This window comes from Solanum stenotomum, chromosome 4 (assembly GCF_019186545.1).
Source record: "Solanum stenotomum isolate F172 chromosome 4, ASM1918654v1, whole genome shotgun sequence".
Lineage (NCBI taxonomy): Eukaryota > Viridiplantae > Streptophyta > Magnoliopsida > Solanales > Solanaceae > Solanum > Solanum stenotomum.
Window position 1 is genome coordinate 5479421 of NC_064285.1, and position 23130 is coordinate 5502550.

General features: G+C 33.7%; 4 protein-coding genes across 4 annotated transcripts in view; 2 read left to right on the forward strand and 2 right to left on the reverse strand.

Annotated features, from left to right (window-relative positions):
• LOC125863391 (sulfate transporter 1.2-like) overlaps nt 1-23130 on the reverse strand; it is a 529831-nt gene that overhangs the window by 248355 nt on the left and 258346 nt on the right. The gene's annotated exons all lie outside the window — the stretch shown is intronic.
• On the forward strand, nt 4639-7303 carry LOC125863407 (probable WRKY transcription factor 51). Its single transcript, XM_049543600.1, has 3 exons — nt 4639-4972; nt 5269-5427; nt 6848-7303. Exons 1-3 carry the CDS (start codon nt 4653-4655, stop codon nt 7161-7163), a joined length of 795 nt encoding a protein of 264 aa, XP_049399557.1. The 5' UTR covers nt 4639-4652; the 3' UTR covers nt 7164-7303.
• Nucleotides 8765-16222, forward strand: LOC125863392 (DEAD-box ATP-dependent RNA helicase 39). Its single transcript, XM_049543580.1, has 9 exons — nt 8765-9370; nt 11260-11355; nt 11437-11625; nt 11696-11836; nt 13682-13822; nt 14493-14635; nt 15130-15259; nt 15367-15415; nt 15593-16222. Exons 1-9 carry the CDS (start codon nt 8855-8857, stop codon nt 16099-16101), a joined length of 1914 nt encoding a protein of 637 aa, XP_049399537.1. The 5' UTR covers nt 8765-8854; the 3' UTR covers nt 16102-16222.
• On the reverse strand, nt 16829-20757 carry LOC125863420 (LRR receptor-like serine/threonine-protein kinase RGI5). Its single transcript, XM_049543619.1, has 2 exons — nt 17827-20757; nt 16829-17383 (listed from the first exon to the last, which is right to left on the reverse strand). The coding sequence occupies exons 1-2, from the start codon at nt 20681-20683 to the stop codon at nt 17004-17006; spliced, it is 3237 nt and encodes a 1078-aa protein (XP_049399576.1). The 5' UTR covers nt 20684-20757; the 3' UTR covers nt 16829-17003.

A 23130-nucleotide genomic window follows, 5' to 3' on the forward strand; every position in this document is an offset into this window, starting at 1 on the left:
ATTGTGTGTGTATATATATATATTATGAGTTTAATTAAATTATCTGTTTTTTATTACTAAGTTTATTTACGACAACAAAGACAAGTCACAATCTTGGGGGTTGACCTAGAATATAATCTAGTCTTTCTATTTTAATTATTAAATTAGGTTGAAATTCGTAAACGATTTAATTTCATGCATAGTAAGGTACATAAATATATATATAACAATATAAACAAACATATATTAGCCATAGAATGATTTTCCGTTGCTAAATACTTATTTACCCATTGATTTTCGTTTGTCGCTAATTATATGCTCGTTACTAATGTTTTTTGCGGTGAAAAAATTGAATTCGTAGCAAACCTTATGATGGATAATATATATCACGATAGAAAAATCCGTCACTATTTGATCAGGAAACGAGTTTTTGTGGATATTTTTGGGTCCAAAACGAGTTTTATGGATGCATGCATTATATATACTATGACTTGCGAAATTTTCTGGTTTTTATAATTAATACTTGATTTGTTTGAAAGACTATAACATGAATATAAATATTTGTCAAAGGCATGATCTTAAGTTCATATATTATACAATGCATTAGGACAAAATAAAATTTCGAACCGTTGAAAAATTCTTCCAAGGAAATTCGAGTGATAATTTGGATTTTATAATAAGTGTTTTTTAGGTGTTGGGAAATTACAATCTTGACTTGGTTGTGCTTGTACATGCATCAATAATATATCCAAAATATATAATAAATGCCACCAACAGGTATCTAGGCCTAGTGGTGAAATCAATATTTTCAATGAGTTTAAAATATTAAAAGTCTAGAAAATTTAACATATATATATATATATATATATATATATATATATATATATTTATTTTTTTTTATTTTTTTTCCCGCCCAATCAAGTATATATATATATATATATATATATATATATATATATTAGCATGCATTGCCAATTTTGGTTAGAACGCTCTTAAATATATGTTTGACACTATTAAATGAGGTTCGAATGAATTTTTTTTTGCCTACTTGACTCTGCTCTAATGTGCATCAATTTTTCTCACCCAATCAATTTTTATATATTGGCATGCATTGACAATTTTGGTTAGAATGCTCTTAAATATATGTTTGACACTTTTATTTGTCCACTCGATTAAAAATCCATATAAAGTTAATCTTATGATTGAAAAATGTATCGAAAAATTTATGTTGTCTCGATAAGGATCATCTGTTCTATTTATTTATTTGGAAAAAAATTCTGCTCTTATTATCTAAAAAAAAGGAAAACATATATTGTCACTTCATAGTTGGTATAGTACTGACTACTGAGTCAATGATCATAATTTATAGGTTCAAATCTCTTCAATTAAATTCTCATTTAGAACGTGATAATTGGGGGTTTATTTTTTATTTTGTTTTTAATTTAAATTTTATACAATATTTATATATGTTTAAAATTATTCTTTATTTATATACCATAGATATTGAATCTTCTTTGACTTCTTCATGTGTTTACTTTTTCATATTTTGAAATTTTTTAGTGAAAATTCTGACTTCACCACTATTGTAGCTCCCATCCCATACCCCACACCCACACCTCATGTAGTGTTTGTAGATTATATACAAATAATTTTAAGTTGACTTTTTAAATTTATATACGAACATAAAAAAAATAACTCACTTATTTTTCTAAAAATATTTTGACGTACATATAAATTTCACTTCTCGTGCACCTTCATCCAAAGCCCAAACATGTTTCCTCATTGTCTTGTTTGTTGTGGTTTTATTTGTTTACCTTTTGAAAAATGATATCCGTAGAAAGATGCATTGACTTGTGGTCAATTGCAATTTAGGAGGGGGCAAAGCACCTAAACCTCTTCGATAAAAAATTATACGATATTAATTTATTATTTATGTGAATTTCCTAATCACAATATTAGAAAGTGGTTCAATGATTTAAGAATGCAAAATTCACCTTAAAGTTCCAGGACTCCGGATTCAAATGTCTTGTGTATCAAGCAAAACATTTTATTTATTTCTGAATATCTACCCAATATATTTATTTAGTTTTAACGAAAACGTAAAGATAGTTTATAAATTAAATACCTGCAAGTTTGAACTATTGACAGAGGGTCAAGGCTAAAATAATGATGAATCAAATATAAAAATGAGTACAAAGTATTAATTATGGACACGTTCCTAATTAAAATAAATATCACGAGTTTAATAAAATGGATAAATTTCTTAGGTGGTCATTCAAATAAATGTCCATTGAGTCACTATCTTAATTTTTGTCACTTAAAAATCATCAATCTCAACCATGTGTAACAAAAAGAAAACATGTTTCTCATTAAAATAAATATCATCAATTTAATTAAATGGATAAATTTCTTAGGTGGAAATATATATATATATAAATCGCCAGACTCAACCATACAAAAAAACATGTTTAATTTTGGTTGCCTTCAAATAAGATTAGATATAATTTAATAATTATATAAAAAATATATTGAGTTTAATCGGTAATTCAGAATTCGTAACTCTTTTTTTACACAAAAATTCGCCAGTATCAAGTGCAATTATTAATACACTATAGTTTAGTTAAAATGCGAAAGCTAGCTAATTCCTTATAGTTGCCATGCATATAATTATTTTTAATTAGGAGTATAATTTACTATACTATCAAAAAAGAATGTAAAGACAGTAAAAAAATGTTATACGATAAATAATAAATTAGGGTAATTCTATAAATGTGGTATGAGAATTGAGAAGGATGAGATGAATGCACATTTTATCTCTACGATCTTTGTGGAAAATAGATGTGGTTTTGATAGTCTCGATTCAACAAAGAAATTTTTCAAAGTAGAGTTGTAAAGTAATATGACAACAAATAGCAAGATATCCGACAAATAAAGTAGTAAAAAATAGTAATACACATTAACAAATAAGAAACTATGCGGTTATGAAATACACCAATAAAAAACCCAATGTAATTTCATTATTAGGAGGAGCTAGCGTCTTGTCTCTCCCTCATGAAGTGCGACCTAACTCGGACCTACTAGTCTAGATCTTCTACCGTAATATTTCTTCAATATCTAAATTTTCTTATCTAGGATCATGTTCACGGTAAATTAAAGTTATGCATGTCATATCCTATATATCTTAGGTCATGTTATCACTAAGTTGAAGCTATGTCATACCATCTTATCCTTATGTACTTCTTTTTTACGTGACTTTTTCCTAATTGAAAGAGAAATTAATATAAACAGTTGTTCACTAAAGTAACATCCATCATTTTATTTTTTTTTGTATATTAATAGATTATATACATAAAATATATAGTTTTGATATACAATATTAATGGAGGATCGCGCCACTTTCTAATGGCATAACTTTATTATTATTATTATTATTATTTTATTATTATTATTATTATTATTTTATTTATTATTATTTTTTAAAAATAAATATATGTACTAGTCGGTTACATCAAAGTCGAACCCAAATCTTGAAATATGAATGGTGCACCACCAAATTGGCTAAATGCACGTTAGTTAAAGCGTGTCACCCAATATCAATTTGTAGGATTCGAATCCAATCCACTCACCTTAGAGGTGTGCAACGTTTAAACCAGCAAACTCAAATAGTTTTATTGTCTTTAATTAATTTGGGTGCGTGATAATATATATATATATATATAAGTTTCTGAAGTTAATGTAATTGGTACACGCGTATCCACTGTGGGTCGCCTCTGAGTAAGATGTTTTGCTATCTCTAAGAACAAATCTTTTTTTGTCCAAATGTGAATCATAATTTAATTTACTATATAATTAAAATGCGTGAAAGCTATGTAATTCCTTCTAACAGTTGTTATGCATATAAGTCTTTTTAATTAGGAGTCTAATTTTCTTATAATTACTATATCAATGGAGAATGTAAAGACAGTCATAAACCAAAAAAATAATTAAAAATACTAATGTAAATTCTACTATTTAATTATGATAAGGAAAGAAATATCTCCATCACTAGAGTAACCTATATTTAATTCTGTGAAGGCAACAAATTCTCTTTTTCATATTAAAATATCAAATAATTATGCCTTGTTCTACTTAATGCACTTTGTTCCACAAAAGATAAAAAAAAGAGTTTATTTGTGACTTTGTTAATTGTCCCACCTTTGATATGGACATATGATTGTGATATTGGAAACTAGTATCAAGAAGTATGGTGAAATGAATTTGATTTTTTAATCAGTCAATATAATTTTTAATATATATACATAATATAAATTTTCAATAAAGATATTCTATTGACCCCATTTTAGTCCACATGACTCCCCACCAACTTTAACCTTGATCTTGTATTCGAGCTTTAGGAATAGAAAAACTCCGGGCAGCGATAATTCCTTTTAAAAGGACTCTATGTAGCATGAATTTGAATTAATCAAATCAGTATATTTTGAATATCGAATAAATAGAGGGGAAGATAAAGAAATTGGAAACACCATAGATCCTACTAGGAAGGTGGTAAGGAAACACTCTCTCTCTCTCAAAACAATGCTATATAGAAGCACACCTTCCATTCTATAAAAGTCATCCCTCTCTTACAAAGTCTTTCTTAGGTCTTAATGGCTAGTTATTTCTCTCCAAACACAATGAACTCCACCTTCCTAGAAACAAACATTCCTCATATAGAAAACCCTAATTTCACCTTTCCCTTTCTTTACTCACACATGACTAATCAAGATTGTACTTACAATTTTCAAGATAATTTTCTTGATCAAGATTTTGAATTTTCTTCATTTCTTGATCATCTTCTTGTTGATTATGTTCCTACCTATAACAACTCCAATAATACTCCTCTTTTAGAAATTAATCCCTCCATGCATGAAATAAGTAGTAGTAGTAGTGCCAATAGTGCAAGTTCTACCACTTCCTTTGATGCACCACCACCAAATATTAATCACTTGAAAGAGTAAGTCATCAAAGCTAAGAAGATTAGCTAATATCATGGTTGGTCATAATTCAGTAAAGATTTTAAGTGGAGTCGTTTGGACTATGTTATGTATGAACGATTTTTTTTTATATATATATTCCATAAGAAATTTTGGTCCTTTATTTATAGTTCTTGCATTAACTAGTCTGGAATTAAGTTTAGCTATATCACAAGTTCACGTGTGTACGATATTAATCTATTTTAAATATTTCTTTAATTGTATTGGTGTGTGTATATATATATTTGTTTATGTAGTTTTTTATGTTTGTTTACAGAAAATCCAAAGTGGGGACTATAAAGAAAGAGATGATAAAGAAGAATGAAAGACATGTTATTGCTTTTAGAACAAAGACTCAACTTGAGATTTTGGATGATGGATATAAATGGAGAAAGTATGGTAAGAAGAAGGTGAAAAGTAACACAAATTATTTGAGGTAAAATACATATATTATGAGCTCATGAATTCCCCTCTCACCAATATATATAACATATGATGATCAATTAATATTCATGCAGATCTTTTGGAATGTAATTCTATATAATTATTCTCCTTAAAATTGCTTCTTTATTTTAATAAAATTATATGACTTATCACATAAATATGTTGTATGTATTTCATCAGAAAGGTGGAACACGAGGGAGATCGAACTTACCTCCTAAATACATCACAAAATTAAGCAGTAATTATATTATGTATTATATATTACTCCCTCCGTTTTAATTTGTTTGTTAGGTTTTGACTTGACACAGAGTTTAACAAAGTAAAGAAACACTTTTGAATCTTATGATTTTAAATTAAAAATACATGTACCAAAATGTTCTTTAATCTTGTAGTTTTAAACATGTCATGTAAAAAAATTGAATTATAGAGTTGCTAGATAAGTAAAGAGACGATATTTTTTAAATAAACTAAAAGATAATAAGACAAACAAACTGAAACGAAAATAGTTTTTTATTTTTGTGATCCTGAATATGAACATGTTCTGGATTTGACAGCCCTTGAGTTCCTTAATTACCTTTTGGAAATTCTTTTATTTTTCTTCTAAATTGATGAGAGGATATTGAATCATAAATAGATTTATGAGATGGACATTCTCAATGACCAAGTTGTTTGTTTACTGTGAATATTAAATTGAAGATTAGGACCACTCCTAGCATTTTGCTGCACCCAATCTTGTGGGTACCCAACAATATATTTCACAATCATAATTCTTGCTTTATAATCGTTCGTTTCAATTCACGTGACATAGTTTAATTTGATATGAAAATTAAAAATTAGAATAGAAGGTTGATAATGTGGATTAGCTGCCACGTTATCTTCTTTAAAGAATCAAATTAAAACTTGTATGATTAAAATCTTTTATATTATTTTTCGATTCACTATAATACCATAATTCTTAATAATGTGTCCCTATGAATATTTTTTCCTTTTGCTACACCAAATAAAAATTGTCTTAACTCAATGCATATATAGAAAGATTATTACTATTTGTATCTAGTTATCGTTACTGTAGTGGATAATTATATTTCTCTCCAAGTGGAGTACATCATCTTGACATAGGGACATATCATCATGACCATTTAAACAAGTTGAAATGAATCTGAATGAAAGTCAAAATGCATACTCCTCTGTCCATGTTACACTTTTTGTTTTTTGAGAGAAAAGAAAAAGTCTATGACGACATTGCATCCGATACGATTAAATAATGCCAATAAAGACTTTAAAGCTTTTTGTTAATGTGCATATATTTATCATCGCAAAAAGTTATTTTTGTTATAGTGAAAAGTGTAAAATTTAATTTTCTATAAGCTTTATCATATTCTGATCATTGTTCCTTGTGCAAAATCAAATAGGAATTACTACAAGTGTTCAATTCGAGGATGCGAGGTTAAGAAGAGAGTAGAAAGAGATGGACATGATTCAAGTTATTTGATTACAACATATGAAGGTAAACACAATCATGAAATCAACTCCTTTATCATTTACAATCATATAGAGGCGGATTCAGAATTTGAATTGAATTTTCATCGTCGAAGAGGGAAGGGAGTAGAAAGAGATCATGGACATGATTCAAGCTGTGTGATTACTACATATGAAGGCAAACACAACCATGAAAGTTGTTCCTCTATCATATGCAGCCATGAAATGCCCACTGAATTTCCTCAATGAATGGACTTTGAAAACAACTTCATAATTTCCATAAAAAGCAATCGGGATCCCTTTGTAATTTTCTTGTACAAATATAACATAGGACATTATATTATATACATACGTTTAATTATTTCATCAGTTATATCGTGTGACATGTACATGTATATCTTCTTGCAGTTTACAGATATATATCTCTGCTTTCCCTAGTTTTACTTTCATAGAATTGTCAAGTTAAATGATATGTTTATGTATTATGTCTAAAAAATATGCTAGACAACTTAATGTAAGACACGGTGATCGTACTTGTGAAACCACATTCAGTGTGCTATATCCAACGTCTTAATTAGCATACACAACCATCTCTCTTATAGGCATTCTTGTGCTATGTTGCTCGGACTTTCCTAAAATGTGTTGCACCTATGTTGGATCCTTGAAAAATGTACCACGTTTATCCCGAGACAGATTTAGTACTCGCAATGGCATGTTGTTCAGATAAAGATTGTTATATGAGTTGGAATTCTAACTGCCATTGTTCTTCATTGCTAGTTTAAGGACACTTCATCAGTAGCAAGGTTTTTAGCTGTATTTGTTGTTTGTGCTTGTTGGTTATGGTAATATTCACATTAGTTATCAAGCAAAAAAAGAGTTGAGAGGCAATAGACATTAATGTGATCATTATTCGAATAAGAACTTGTTAAGAAAGATGAGAATTTGATTTCCTTATATGGATTTAAACAAACCTCTCTTCAAGAGCTAGCTTTTGAGGTTGAATTAAGCTCAGGTGCTATATCTTTATGCAAATGTTAGTTATGGAAGGACACAAATGGAGTGGAGGAACAAAATCGAGTTGAGCATTGGCAAGAGATTTGGTGTTCACCTTAGACATCCCAACAAAGACGGATTTAAGATTTTTGAAAATTTCGAATGTCAAACTTCTGAACAAGATTTTGGGTTCAATTGAAAGTTCCGAATGTCAAACCTTTGAATAAGATTTCGGTTCAATTGAAAGTTCTGAATGTCAAACCTGTGAACAAAATCTTGGATTCAATTCTACACGACACCTCAAAACTATACGTAATATGTTTGAACCATTTAGGCAATGAAATGACATTGTTATACGAGTAATATAATTTTGGGTAAAATTGATCCTTTCTCTCATAGTAAAGAGGTAAAATAAACCTTTTTCTTCGTATAAACTAAATATGTACATTTGTACACATAAAAACCTTAGGGATAAGGGCCTGAAAAATGCCTCAACTTTGGTCGGATTTGCTATTGCGATACTAAACTTTCATGAGGACCTATTACCTCCCTAGACTATTTAATATCGTATTTTAAACATATATATTTGTCCACGTGGACATAAAAAATAATGTAAAATTATAAATAGTAATGTGTTCATGTGGGCACATATATACCTTTAAAATACACTATTAAATAGTTCAGGGGTAAAAAATGCGATATTAAATAGTCTAGGGAGGTAATAGGTCCTTATGAAAGCTTAGTATCGCAACATTAAATTCAATCAAAGTTGAGATATTTTTCAGACCTTTATCCCAAAACCTTATATTATAATTTCATTATTATAAATAAAAAAGACATTTATTGAGTTTCTATTTTCTTTTTTTGGTTGCCATTATCAGAAGTGGAGCTTTAGCCTTTGTAATATACTCCATTAGAGTCATCAACCAAGCTACCAGACAGCACAAATGGGAGTTACAGGTAGAGCCCTGCTCAACCTTTCTCTCATCCCTTTCCGTTTCCCCTTAACCAGAAACCCTCTTCTTCCTCAGCCTCGTAGGGTTTATCTAGGGTTTAGACCCCTTTCTTCTACAACTACTAGTGCTCCTTCTTATGCTGCTGCTGCTGCTGAAGAAGAAGATGCACTTCAACCCGTTAAGCATTCGATTCTTTTAGAAAGACTTAGACTTAGACATCTCAAAGAATCCCCAAAACCCAATTCTGAAATCAAGCAATTAGTACGAAAACAAGCGGAGGTTGATGATGGAGGGGTTAAGAAGAGTAAGAAGAAAGCGGTGGCGTCGAGTTTTGAGGAATTGGGGTTGACGGAGGAGGTTATGGGGGCTTTAGGTGAAATGGGTATTTCGGAACCGACTGAGATTCAGTCGATTGGTATACCTGCTGTGATTGAAGGGAAAAGTGTGGTATTGGGTTCACATACGGGTTCTGGGAAGACGCTTGCTTATATGTTGCCTATTGTTCAGGTGAAACATTCATTTCTGACTGTTTTGTAGTATTAGCCTTATTCATGTAGTTTCTTGCTTTGATTCCATTGTGTTATGGTCATTGTGCTGATTTGTTGTTGTTATTGTTCCTTTTATGGATGCTTTGTACTGTTTTCCTTATTAATTGCCATGTTTTCATTACTGGCTGCATTTGAGCTGAGGGTCTGTTGAAAACAACCTCTCTACCTCCACGAGGTAAGGGTAGGTTTGTGTACACTCTACCCTCCCCATTGCGCACTTGTAGAATTTCATTGGATATGTTGTTGTAGTTGTACTAACATTGGTTGTTTGATCATGGATAATGACTTGTAGTTGTTGTTAGTTAGTGAGTAATACTAGCTGTAGCTTTTGTCATGTTATGTTTTCCTTTTTAGTTAAGTATGGAGGAGATGGTTTGGATTAATATTGCTATAACTTAGGAAAGGGATGAACTTCATCCAGGATGATGTACTATGCTGCCTGAAATTCCAACAATTTTAGCGAGTTATATAAATTGATCAACTAACCTTCAATGAAACCAGTTGGGGTAGCCCTGTCTTGATTTACAAATTCAAGCAACTACTTCAGAGATTCTATTCCTGATCCTAAACAGTTGCTTTATTTGTCTTTTGTCAGTATAACGATTATTAAAATAACAAGATTTTTGTTATTTTTTTTCAAGAAACTCTGTTCCATTCCATTACTAAATTAATGGCCTTTTAACGAAAATTAGAGGTACTCAACATGAGGTTCTGACAATGTTATACTTATCCTTTACTGATTTGCAAATTGCCAGATTAAAAAGCAAACTCCCTGCAAACACCAGTCCTAGTGCAGTGTTGTAAAAGGCGATCGCCTCGTCGCCAATGGCGAGAGGCGAGGCAAGACGACCCTTCATCGCCTTTTAGCTTTGTGGCGAGGCGATCTCCAAAAGGCGACGCCATGGTGACAAAGTGTGAGAGGCGAGAGGCAAGAAAGGCGGGAAAGGCGTCGCCTTTTGTATTATCTTAAAAAAAATGCGACCAATTTAGGGTTTTAAAAGTAAAAAGGTAATTTTAGGGTTTTCGACTAGAAACCTCCGGCGACCAGCCATACTTTTCCGGCTACTCCAAAGTCCAACCAGTACATATTTTCAGATTTCTTCTTCCTCAGTTTCTTTTTCCTTCTTCTTCATCAGACTTCATAGTCACTTCTACCTCGGTTTTGACTTTTGTTCTGTTTTTTTCTTATTCAAGTTCTAGACTTTTAGTATGTACTATCTATTTCAATTTTTGAATTGAAATAATTGCTAATATGTTATTGCTATTGAGAATTTGATTATTTACATATGCAATTAAATATGTTAACTTTTTGGTATTAATTGGTATCTCATTTCAAAAAGGTGAGCGCCTCGCTGCTCGCCTCGCCTTGTGACGAGGCAGACCCTTGTCGCCTTTTATCGCCTTTCGCTGTCCAAAACACTGTCTAGTAAGTATAACAACATCAACTAAGCCTATATGCTGGTATGGGGAAGTAAACAAGACAATCTAAAATTGGATCGGATTGGTTCAACTCCTAATCCAACTTCGCTTGGCTTTGCATAAAACTGAAGTATTCTGCCTGACCAGTTTTTTGTAGCTATAAAAAATCATGGCAGTGGAATGTCTTTCATAAATGGAGCTTCCTTGTATTGAAAACTGAATTTGCATTCAGCTTTGTAGGTTTGAAGAATTTAATGGGTTTTAAACTTTAAATAGCACAAACTTCATTGGTTGAGGTACTAGTGAACCATTATATAAAAACTCATGTCTTTGTGTAACGTCATATTAGAGCTGATTAGTAGGTTAGCTCTTATTCATAGTTTTGCTTTTCGGTTTAGCTTGATTTGACATATGGTGTTTGAATTTCAGTTGTTGAGACGAGATGAGGAATTGGATGGTATGCTCATGAAGCCTAGGCGCCCCCGAGCTGTTGTGTTGTGCCCTACTAGGGAGCTCTGTGAGCAGGTTATTTACCATTAATGAAAGGATTTTCTTATTAAAAGTGAGAGGACTCTTCTGGCTAACGGAATTCAATCGACATTGCAGGTTTTTCGTGTGGCAAAATCTATCAGTCATCATGCTCGATTCAGATCTACCATGATTAGTGGTGGCAGCCGTCTGAGACCTCAAGAAGATTGTTTGGCAAGCCCAATTGACATGATTGTGGGGACTCCAGGCAGGGTTCTACAACATATTGAAGAGGGAAATATGGTTTATGGTGACATCAGATACTTGGTAATTGTTTTAGTTTCTTCCAGTAGGTACTTTGTTTTCCATGTATGTAACTGTGACAATCTCTGGATAGGTCTTGGATGAGGCTGATACCATGTTTGATCGTGGTTTTGGTCCTGATATACGAAAATTTCTTGCACCATTGAAAAACCGTGCTTCAAAGACTGGTGATGAAGGATTTCAAACTGTTTTGGTGACGGCAACAATGACAAAGGTATTCTAGTGGGTTGTGAAAGACTAAATAAATAATTTATTTAAAACTGATGGTTGCTTTCACCAACATGTCTCTTAAGCTTTTGTCTTTAAAAATGTACTTAAAAAATGTATCTTGATAGTTTAGGTTGAAGTTTAGCTATTGATTGGCTGCAATTAAGCTGACATACATGAAGTTCTTTTTTCTATTCATTGGTTGCAATGAAGTTGACCCTCATAAAATTTCTTAGTCAACGAAGCTGTTGATGTTTAAGTTTCTGATATCAAGAGGTAGAGATTTTCTTTTGATAACTGCGTCTTAGTCAGCTTGCGTGCACCTTGACTAATTACACGGAGCACCTGCTATGTCCCACCAGCACATATACTGACTAACTTTGAATTTAGGGAGGAAATCACCTAGTGTTTTTGCCATGGTTGGGACTTGAACTTGAGACCTCATGATTTTCACCTCACTTCATCAACCATTAAGCCATACCCTTGGGTGTGAAGAGGTAGCATTTATTACTCATGATGTAGGTTGAAGTTTAGCTATTGATTGGCTGCAGTTATGGTGACATACATAAAAATCCTTTTTCTATTCAATGGTTGCAATGAAGTTTGATAACCGTGGTGTCGGGGTAAGTTTGCATGGACCTTGACTGATTTCACGGAGCACCTGTTACGTCCCACCAGCACAAATGCTGACTAACTTTGGACAGAGGGAGGAAATAACCCAGTAGTTTTTCCTCGGTTGGGACTTGAATTTGAGACCTCATGATTGCTCACTTCTTTAACCACTAGGCCATACCCTTGGGTGCGAAGAGGTAGTTTTGTTACTCATGAAGTATCAAAGGAAAAAAAGAAAAGGAAAGTATCTAATTTTTTCTTGTTTATAAAAAGAAACTTGTTTTTTAATTATCAATTACTGTAGTATAAGCTCCATGGGGGTTTGGGCTTCCACCTACATGATGCAGCTGTGTGGAAAAGGGTCATCCGGCAACCCCTAAAGAAAAAGAGAAAAAATAGAAGTGTTTGCTACATAAATTATTCTGTAGTGCTCTTTATAGTTGACCTATCTTATCAAAAATAAATTATAGTGGGCCTAGTAATTGCTAATGAGTCTTGTTTTGACAAGAACAATGGTGATATTTGTTTAATCTGTTTGACATAAATGGAACACGATGCCATCTATACACCCTTCTTAGATTTGCCAAAAGATTAGTGTACATGCAACTTCCGAGTGTTTTTACTGCATGCTGTAGAAAATTTTCAAGAAGTTAAAAATCACAAAGGAAAGGGAAGATAGGAAAACAATGAATAGAGCTCTGTCCCATAAGTTTCAACAAAGGATGCAATGCTTAATATTGATATATAATTATCCTTTTATCACTGGATTTGTCTAGGATATTTTTATGCGCTGCAAGAGAAATAACAGTAGCAAGGAAAGTTTTGTTTGGATCATTATTTCATGTGCAAGACGAGGAGAATCTCAGCTCTTACTGCTGAAAGCAGTGCTGTCATTGTATCATATCACTCTTATTGATTAAGATCCTGTATTATCTCCTAAGGCTTCAAGGTAAGTGGCTTGTCATCAAAGCAGTGCTATCATTGTATTATGTCACCCTAATTGCTTAAGATCCTGTGTTAAGATTTCAAGGTGAGTGGCTTGTCGTCAAAGTTATCCTTAACATACTGTAATTCACTGATTAGGCAGTTGTACATGATAGTCTCATTGTAGAATGGCTTATTTCTGGTGATGTAGCGTTATTTGCATGCAATTCATCTCCATCTTATGCATTTTCAATCGATTCATTTTGCACATTTTATACTTAAGAGGCTGTTCAGTTGATATTTGTATGCTTTGCAGGCAGTTCAAAAGCTGGTTGACGAGGAATTTCAAGGGATTGAGCATTTACGTACTTCTTCATTACATAAGAAGATTGCTTCTGCTCGTCATGATTTCATCAAGCTTTCAGGTTCTGAGAACAAGATGGAGGTGTTACTACAGGTGTAGCACTGTTTATGTACTTGTTTCCTTCATGCCAGGCATGTTTATAAGTGCGTACATACAGCCTGATATAATGTCTGTATTTTTGGGAGAAAACAGAAAAATATAAATCTAATTGAAACCCGCGTATGTGAATCATTTAGGTCTGTCTTTAATATTACTACTATGGTACTTTGACTGACTTCTATTGCTGTCCCCTTCTCATAATGAGACCTTTGATCTTTCTGTCCAAGGAAATCTAGTTAACAGATTATGAAGGGTATCTAGTTGATAGACTGTCACATATTTAAGGTAGCGGCTGCGGGTTTCCCTTGTCATAAAAAAAAAAGACTGTCACATATTTAATGAACAAATTCAGCTGTGTGATTGCTAAAGTTTTATGGGGTTTTACTGTCAGTAATTTGAAACATTTGGTCAATTTGCGGAAGAAGAAATGATTAAGATTGTAAGGAGAATTAACTACACTCCTGTTGTTGTTATCTCTTGGCTTTAGTGGCTCTCAACACTCAGAAGTCCTATTTTCATATTCGAGAGATGTGTGATTTCTTTCCATAGGGTGGCAGTATACAAGCTGTTGACAAAAGAACAATCTAAGTTTTGCATATAATGTTTATTGCAGTTCACAATATATAAATCAGGAAAATTCTGATTTACATTATGTAATTGCCAGGTTCTTGAGCCAAGTTTAGCAAAGGGAAATAGGGTGATGGTATTCTGTAACACGTTGAATTCCAGTCGTGCTGTGGATCACTTTCTCAATGAAACTCAAATTTCTACTGTTAACTACCATGGGGAAGTTCCAGCAGAGCAAAGGTAAGAAGAGAAAAGCTGAATAATATTCATGCAACAGGCAATGCATTGCCTGATCTGCTGCATACTCTCTTGATCCTTTTCCTTTTACTTTGACCTCCTCCATGCTCTACCTCTTCACTTCTAGTGGGAAGATATGAATTTCTGACTTTAGCTTTGATTGGTTATCAGACATTCCTCATCTCGAGGAACATAAGGACAAAATATCTTGTTAGTTATTACTATGATTGTGCTCTCTTTTGCCACTGTTCATGGACAAAAGATGGAAAGAACCACAATAAGGTTAATTTGCTACTTAAAACTTTTCTACAAAGGGGAAAACTAGCTGGAGTCAACTACTTATTTCTTAGGTGTAAAGTTCCAAGATGTTAGAAAGTCAAGATAGATGAAATGCCCATGATTCTAACAGATTTATGTTCCCTGTAATAGAAGCACCACTCAATCAAGTTTTATATGCTTCACTTTTACCCTCCATTCATAACACTTTTCTTCTGCAGGGTTGAAAACCTTGCTAAGTTTAAGAGCAATGAAGGAGATTGTCCCACTTTAGTCTGCACAGACTTGGCTGCTAGAGGACTGGACTTGGATGTTGATCATGTCATCATGTTTGATTTCCCCAAGAATTCTGTAAGCACCATTGTCGGCTTTGCAAAACATGACATCATCTTGCCAATACAAGCTAACACCAGTTCATTTTATGTATAAATCCTTATCCTTTTCCTTTGACATTTTAGATTGATTATCTCCATCGCACGGGAAGGACTGCTCGTATGGGTGCCAAAGGTAAATTATAATGCTTTTGATGATGTTGCTTTGCTTTCTTGGTTTCTGATAGATGCATGTGCTTCTTACTTTATTCATGCAAGTTTGAAATTCTCACTATCTATTTGAGCTTTTTGTTTCAGTTGACACTATCTCATGCCTGCTAAGCTCAAAATACCTTTTTTTTGCATGTGGTAGGGAAAGTAACAAGTTTAATTGCCAAAAAGGACTTGCTTTTGGCCAATTGCATTGAGGAAGCCATTAAGAAGAATGAGAGCTTGGAGTCTCTCTCAGTAGACGGTATCAAAAGAGACAATGCCAGGTCTCGCATAACTGAACAGAAGGACAAGCGCGAAAAGTCGGTGAAAGTTTCAAATTCAAGAGGCAAGGCTACAGCTCCCACAGGCAAATCCTCGAGTGTTACAAGAAAGACTTTCGATTCAAAAAGATCTCCAAAGACTACCGATTCAAAAAGATCTCCAAAGACTACCGATTCAAAAAGATCCCCAGGAACCAAGTTTGGCAAAGTACCATCTAAGTCAAAACCAAAGATAGCTATGAACGTGTCCAAAAAGACCAGCAGTTCTACTGGAAAGAGACGAGTAGATAGCCGAAGCTCTAGCCTCTCCACAAAGAAACTAAATGTTGTTGGATTCAGGGGTAGGAGTTCATCGTCGAGTAAAAATACAAGGGTTAAGTCTGCTTAACATGGCTAGGGCTCAATCATGTATACGGAACTTTGTTTTCTTTTCTTTCTTGTAAAATCTACAATCGATGATTTTTGTTTTTTGGTCATCAAATTGTGCAATGCAAAGAGCCATTTTGTCAGGTCACTGTTGTTCCCTTTCTGTCACTATGTTGCCATCATTTTACCGTTTAGTGACCCTATGTTTGTCATCAGAGACAGAAATCTTTCTTGATTATGAATTTTTTTCGACCAACTACACACCCAAACCTAAAAGACAGGTTGGACTGGGAAAAAAGTCTCCACAACAAGTCACTTTGCGAGACGTATCGACAGTCTCAACGTGGTGGAGATATCTGACCTCTGTAGATGCTCCTTTGCTGCCAACAGATGACTACTTGGGGATAATGAAATTTGTATGTCACATTGCAGCCTCCACAGTAAGTATCTACCTTGAAAGGCTGTAAATGTATCTTTCTTCTTCTACCTTTTTTATTTCTATACAATTACAATTACATAATTTTAGTCATTTGAAAGACAAGGACACCAATTTGAAGTCTTAAGAAACTAATTGCTTGTGTTTATTTCGAGAAGTGCTTTTTGTTAGAAGTGTTTTTCAAAACAGTACTTTTGCAGAGTAGCAGCTTGTGCTTAGCTAATCAATTTCAAAGTCCCAAAAGTACTTTCGGGGAGAAACTGCTTTTTAGCTTCTGAAAAACAACTTCCGCACCACTCAAAAACATTTATTTTGTTTCTAAAAGCTCGGCCAAACACCTCTACCTTAGGAAATAAAGATGTTTGTGGAACTGTACAAGAATCCCTACAATAACCTATGCAACAAAACTAGCTTTTCTTCTCTTATCATAGAATGACTAGCCTTTCTTCTAAAGTAAATGAGAGAAAATGTGAGCAAAAAATGAATCATCAACTTTGAGTTGACTGATTGATTAAAGGCTGAGAAGTTTTTCCACATTCTTCAGTTGGACTCTTCACTTCCATTAGAAGTGTCACTACTTCCTTCATAGTTGGCCTTTCAGTGGGTGATGAATTCACACAGAACATAGCTATTCCAAGTGTTTGAAGCATTTCTTGCACCATTTGATCCGGTAAACTCTGTAGCTTCAAATCAAGAATTGTAACAGCTGGTTCAAAGCTTCCCATCTTCTTCTTCACCCACTCGACAATGTGTTGTCCATCACCAATCTGAGGCTCAATCGCACTACGTCCACTCAATATTTCCAGCAGCACCACTCCATAACTGTAGACATCGCTCTTTTCTGTTATATTTACTGTGTATCCATATTCTGCAACCATAGTGGTAAAAAATAGTGTTAACATCTATGAACCATAACTTGTTTAGTTTATCCTACCAAATTTGACTATAGCTCATAACGTTGTGACTCTTGTTTTGACCTATATCTGGGAACTGTTGACGATATAATGAAGTAAATAAATGTGTACCATCTCTAATAACTTAAACTAAATGAGAGAGTCACACATTTCAACATGGTATCCTAGGTTGAAGTCTAAGCGTCACCCATTATCCACGTGCTTGGCAAGAATCAGAGCCGCATGTGTTGAAGATATGATTTAGTAGAGAAAAGTGTATACAAAAGTGTATCCTTTCTCTAATAACTTAAGCTTTTAGAGATGCGATGATCACACGATTCAACACAAGGATTCAAAGCATCATATAGCTGCACAACATTTAGGTTAAGATGAGAAAATAAAGTTGAAAGATACTTGCCTGGAGCTATATAGCCATAAGAGCCTGCTACTCTGGACATAGCTTGATGATAATTTGGAGAATTCATCAGCTTTGCAAGTCCAAAATCTGCTAAATAAGCCTCGAATTTAGAGTCGAGGAGTATGTTGTTGCACTTGACATCTCTATGAAGAATTGCTGGCACACAGTCATGGTGAAGATAAGCAAGGCCTTGAGCTGATCCAACCGCAATCTTGTACCTGATTTCCCAATCCAAGTTCCTGTTACTTTGCAAGAGCTGTTGAAGATTACCATTTGAGATGTAGTTGTAGAGAAGAAGCTTAACACTCTTGTTTGAACAATATCCAAGGAGCTTCACTATGTTTCGATGCCTAATGTGACTGAGAATCTGAATTTCAGCAGCGAAAGAATCTATTGGTTCCTCATCTTTCTTTGTTTTCCAGAGCTTCTTCACTGCAATCAACTCGCCATTTGGCATTTCTGCTCTATAAACAACCCCCGAACAGCCTTTCCCTATAATGTTTTCATCTTTCAAGCAATCCAAGATGTTGTCAACGGTGCAATTGAGCTTCTGGAAAGGGATGAAAGTCCACGGATAGGAAAAATCTTCTGTCCCTATTGCAGAGACCGACATGCCAGGTGATTTCTCAAATTCATATCTATGCTTCCTTGTCACAAGATACCACGTTGCCACGACTGTTATGGATGCAGAAGTCACAATCACAGCAGCCAAAGCTATGGTTTTTGCAGACTTCAATCCGTTCCTTCTAGTTATATGTGCAGAACAAGTGAAGCCATCAGTTGATTCACAAAGAAGTGAATTCTCAAGAAAAGAGTTTGATGTTAGAGTTCTAAAGGAGGGTGTTACAGGAATAGGTCCCGAGAAATTATTATACGATACGTTTAGAGTAGCGAGACTGGTCAAGAGGCTTAGAGTTGTGATTCTTCCACTCAACATGTTATGAGAAATATCAAGAGATTGCAACAGTGTCAATCCGGATAACGTCTCAGGGAGTTCACCTGTGAATCGGTTTGAGCTCAAATCTAAACTGATTGTTAAGCTTGTCATGTAACCAATCTCAGGTGAAATTGCACCAGATAAACTATTGGAGCTCAAATCAAGTAGAGTTAACTTCTGCAAGTTGCTAAATGACTTTGGAATTGGACCAGTAAGCAGATTATTGCTAAGAATAAGTTTGTTCAAGTAACTGAGATTACCAAAACTCCACGGAATCTCACCAGTGAAGCTGTTCTTGCTGAGATCAAGCTGCTCTAAATTCACAAGCTCTCCCAGCGATGATGGTATTTCCCCGGTTAGGTAATTGTTATGCACATCCAACAGCTCAAGAACCGTAATGTTGGCAATTTCAGAAGGCAATTCACCAGAGAAATGGTTCATGTATAAATCAAGAAACACAAGATTCGGCAGCTGTCCTATCTCCTCAGGTATTGGTCCAGAAAACTGGTTTTCGCCAAGCCTCAACCTGACCAGAGACTGGCATTTTGCCACACTCGGAGACAATCTTCCCGTTAACGAATTCCCAAGAAGCAACAACCTACTCAGCTTCTTCAAACTGAATATCTCTTCAGGTATTGAACCACTGAGATTGTTTCTTGAGAGGTCAAGTGAATACAGTTCAGTACAGTTTCCGAAAGCAGCCGGGATAGTTCCTGAAACCGAATTCCCCCACAACAAGAAAATCTGCAAGTACTTCAACTCACCAACTTGCTCAGGAATCGTGCCGGATAATAGGTTCTTATCCAACTGAAGAGCTGTTAAGCTGCTACAATTACTCAACTGCATTGGAATAGCCCCACTAAGTGCATTATCAGATAAGTGAAGCTGTTCAAGAACTTCAAGCTTCCCTAAATCACCCGGAATTTCGCCAGACAAGTCATTTGCAGAGACATCAAGAACCACAAGGGATGAACAATTCGATAACTCTGCCGGGACAGGGCCAGTAAGCGAATTTCCCCATAAAAGCAAGCTAGTAATCTTTTGTAACTTACCCAACTGACGAGGGATTGGACCGGTAAGCTTATTCATGTGCAAATACAAGTTCCTGAGCTCTGAACACATCCCAAGTTCAGGTGGTATTGAACCAAACACTTCAGTATCATACACTGCCAGAGTTTGTAGACTGATCAAATTACCAAATGTATGTGGAATAACCCCTGAAAGTCCAGTAGCCGCGACACCAAACGTCGTAAGATTGGTGAGCATTCCTAGCTCTGCAGGTATTTCACCACTCAACTCTAGATTCCCTCCAATCCTGAACTGTTGGAGTGATACCAATGAGCCTAAATCTTTCGGAATCGACCCGTTAAGGAGATTATCTTGAAGACAGAGGATTTCTAGTGAAGAAAGATTAGCAAGTTGATATGGGATTCTTCCACTCAATCTGTTTGAATTCAAGAAAAGGAACTGAAGTGAGGTAAGTCCACCAAGTTCTGAAGGAACATGTCCTGAAAGGGAATTAGAAGAAAGATCAAGAAGCCTAAGATGTGTAAACAAACCAAAAGATGAAGGTATTGAGCCAGATATATTTGTAGAAGAAAGATTGAGAAGCTGAAGAGATGAAAGTGAAAAAAGCTCAAAAGGAAAACAAGAAAGATTGAGGAATGTATTTGGAATAGAAACAGAAATAACTCTTTGTTGAGGAGAACAAGAAATGCCTTGCCAAGAACATGGAGTTGAAGTTGAAGCATTCCAAGAAGAAAGTACAAAAGATGATGATGATTTAGCATAAGGGTCATAAGTTGCTTTGAGAAGAGAGAGCAAAGCTTTTCCATCAGAAGACAGAGAGTTCACTCTTCTTGGACTCAAACAACTTAACAAGAAGAAGAATATAATGAAAAAATATGACAAAGTTGTCATCTTCTCTCAAATTTGTTGAGCCTTTGAAGTGGACTGACAGTGAAAAATCAAGAAATGGGAGTTTTGCAGAAGTAGTGGCACACACAAAGATGATGGTTAAATTTTTTGGAAGATATAGTTAAAAGTCTACTAATAGGAGACAACATGCATGTGATAGAGGGCTAGTTTAGTGATGGGAGTGCTTAAAATTCACACAATCTCTAGTTTGAAAACAATTTACTTCCTCCGTTTCAATTTGTTTGTCTGATTTAATGACCTGGCACAAAGTTTAAGAAAGTATATAAGACTTTTGAATCTTGTGGACTTTAACTAAAGATATATAGAATATTCTAGTCTAAAGCATGTCACGTGGAAAATTGATATTAAAGAGTTGCCAAAAAGTGAAAAAAGCATTAACGGGCAAAATAGGAAAAGTAAGACAAACAAATTGAAATGGAGGGAATATCAACTATCATGTATGTGAAGTAAAAAGTTATTGTGTAATCTTTATGGAACACTAACTTGATATTGAAAAAAATTTGTTATGTAAACTTTCTATCCGGAAATAATCTTTACTTTAATGAAGTTTATTTTGAGAAAATAAAGAGAAAACACAGCTGCATTTAAATATCAGTTTTCTTTATGTAGTTTTCCAGTTATCTATAAAGAATTTTATGTTATTTACATCATCGGCATAAGCTATTTTTACACAATCATGTCACTTTTTATCTATTGTATCAGGTAAATCTTCTTATAAACTCCACATTTTAAAGAGGTTTACATTAAATATCATTTCGATAAACTGATTGTACAAAAGATCATTTATAATAGCATATATTATATAACCTATTCACTTTTTGAAATTCATGCTAATCGACTTATAATTTTGTAAATAAGATAAGTTAAATGATATAATATATGTATTGTTTTCATGTAATGAATTGTAAATTTAATATTTATTTTTATTTTCAAGAAATAGAATCCCTTGGGAAGGGGAGAAAAGAGTGGAGTGATACAGCAGTGAGCCAGTTTAGGAGATTGTGAAAGACAAAAAGAAAAGGAATTGGATTAAGCACCCAATTATGATTATTCCGTAAAATCTCTTTATAACAATATCGTTTCTTCATATATTATATATCTGTTGTAATAATATAATAAAATTGATTGTGATAGTAAACTGTTACCAAATAAATGATTATTATAGAAATCTCGCTATCTGTATTTTCCCTCTTAGGGTGTGTATGGTGTGGATGAAACATTTTAAATTTTCTCATATTTTGTTAGTCACAAATTACAATGCTTTCGATTTTTTATTTTTTTTAGATATGAAGTTTCTCTAAAATAAAGAAAATGACTTTTCTAACGGAGGTAAGTAAAACAAGTTTCATAAATGATATTTCAAGTTCATTAATATCTCCTCCCCACTCACCCAATGCCCCAAACCCCCACGCACCCCTGAACCCCTGAACCCCCGCAGCACTCCCCACCACATTTCACTCTCGTACTGTTTTACTAAGTTACATATAAATGCTCTTGAGATAATATTAATTACTATTTTACTTATCAACTACTAAAAATAAGTATAAGATATATAAGAAACCTACATATTTTTCATAAAAAAACAGTCTCATTCAAATACATCATTTTGTTTTACAGAACTACACATTTAATTATAATAGTATATGAACTATGAAGTATGTTTCAAGAAAGGGCGTGATTATAGAGGAAACCTAATTAAAGTAGGTAGTTTTTTTTTTTTTTAAATATCTTTATTTTTACTTCTTGCCTTGGTAAAGTTAAAAAAAAATGATGGTAACTATTCTTTTGTTTTTACTGCCTATGTTATTAGTCACTTAGGTGAGGTGAATTATAAGTTGAGTGTAATTTGGTTATCGAGGAGGAGGTAGTGGGACTATTTTGGGAGAAGGGCAAAAGAAAAATGTTGTCACATGAAATAAAGAGAGTTAAGTAATTGTTTTGAATAAATTAGGGTACAAGTAACGATTAGGGTTTATCTCTACAATGTTTAACCACACTAACTTTTGAGTATGAAACATTAATTTTGAACTCAAAGATAAAATCTTAATGTCTTTGAACGATGCGAAATAGTTTGATATTGACTTTTGTTAAAAGTTGGGGTTATTCATATCTTTGAGTCAAAATTGCTCATTATTATTAACGACAGTGGATAGGAATATAGGGGAAAATTTAGACTGTTTTCTTATTATATACTTTCTCCGTCCATATTTATTTGTCAAATACTTTTTAATTTGTTATAAACACTACTAGTGATCCTTCATTGAAACCTATGAATAAAAGGTGGTTCTTGCATATCAGATTAATCTCCCTGTAGTACGTATTTTGCTCTCTAGCTCATTAGTACTCTTAGTTCAATTAAAAAAGAATAAAACAAAAACTACTATGTATAAATATATATATTTCCCTTTTTACAACGAATAAAGATCATT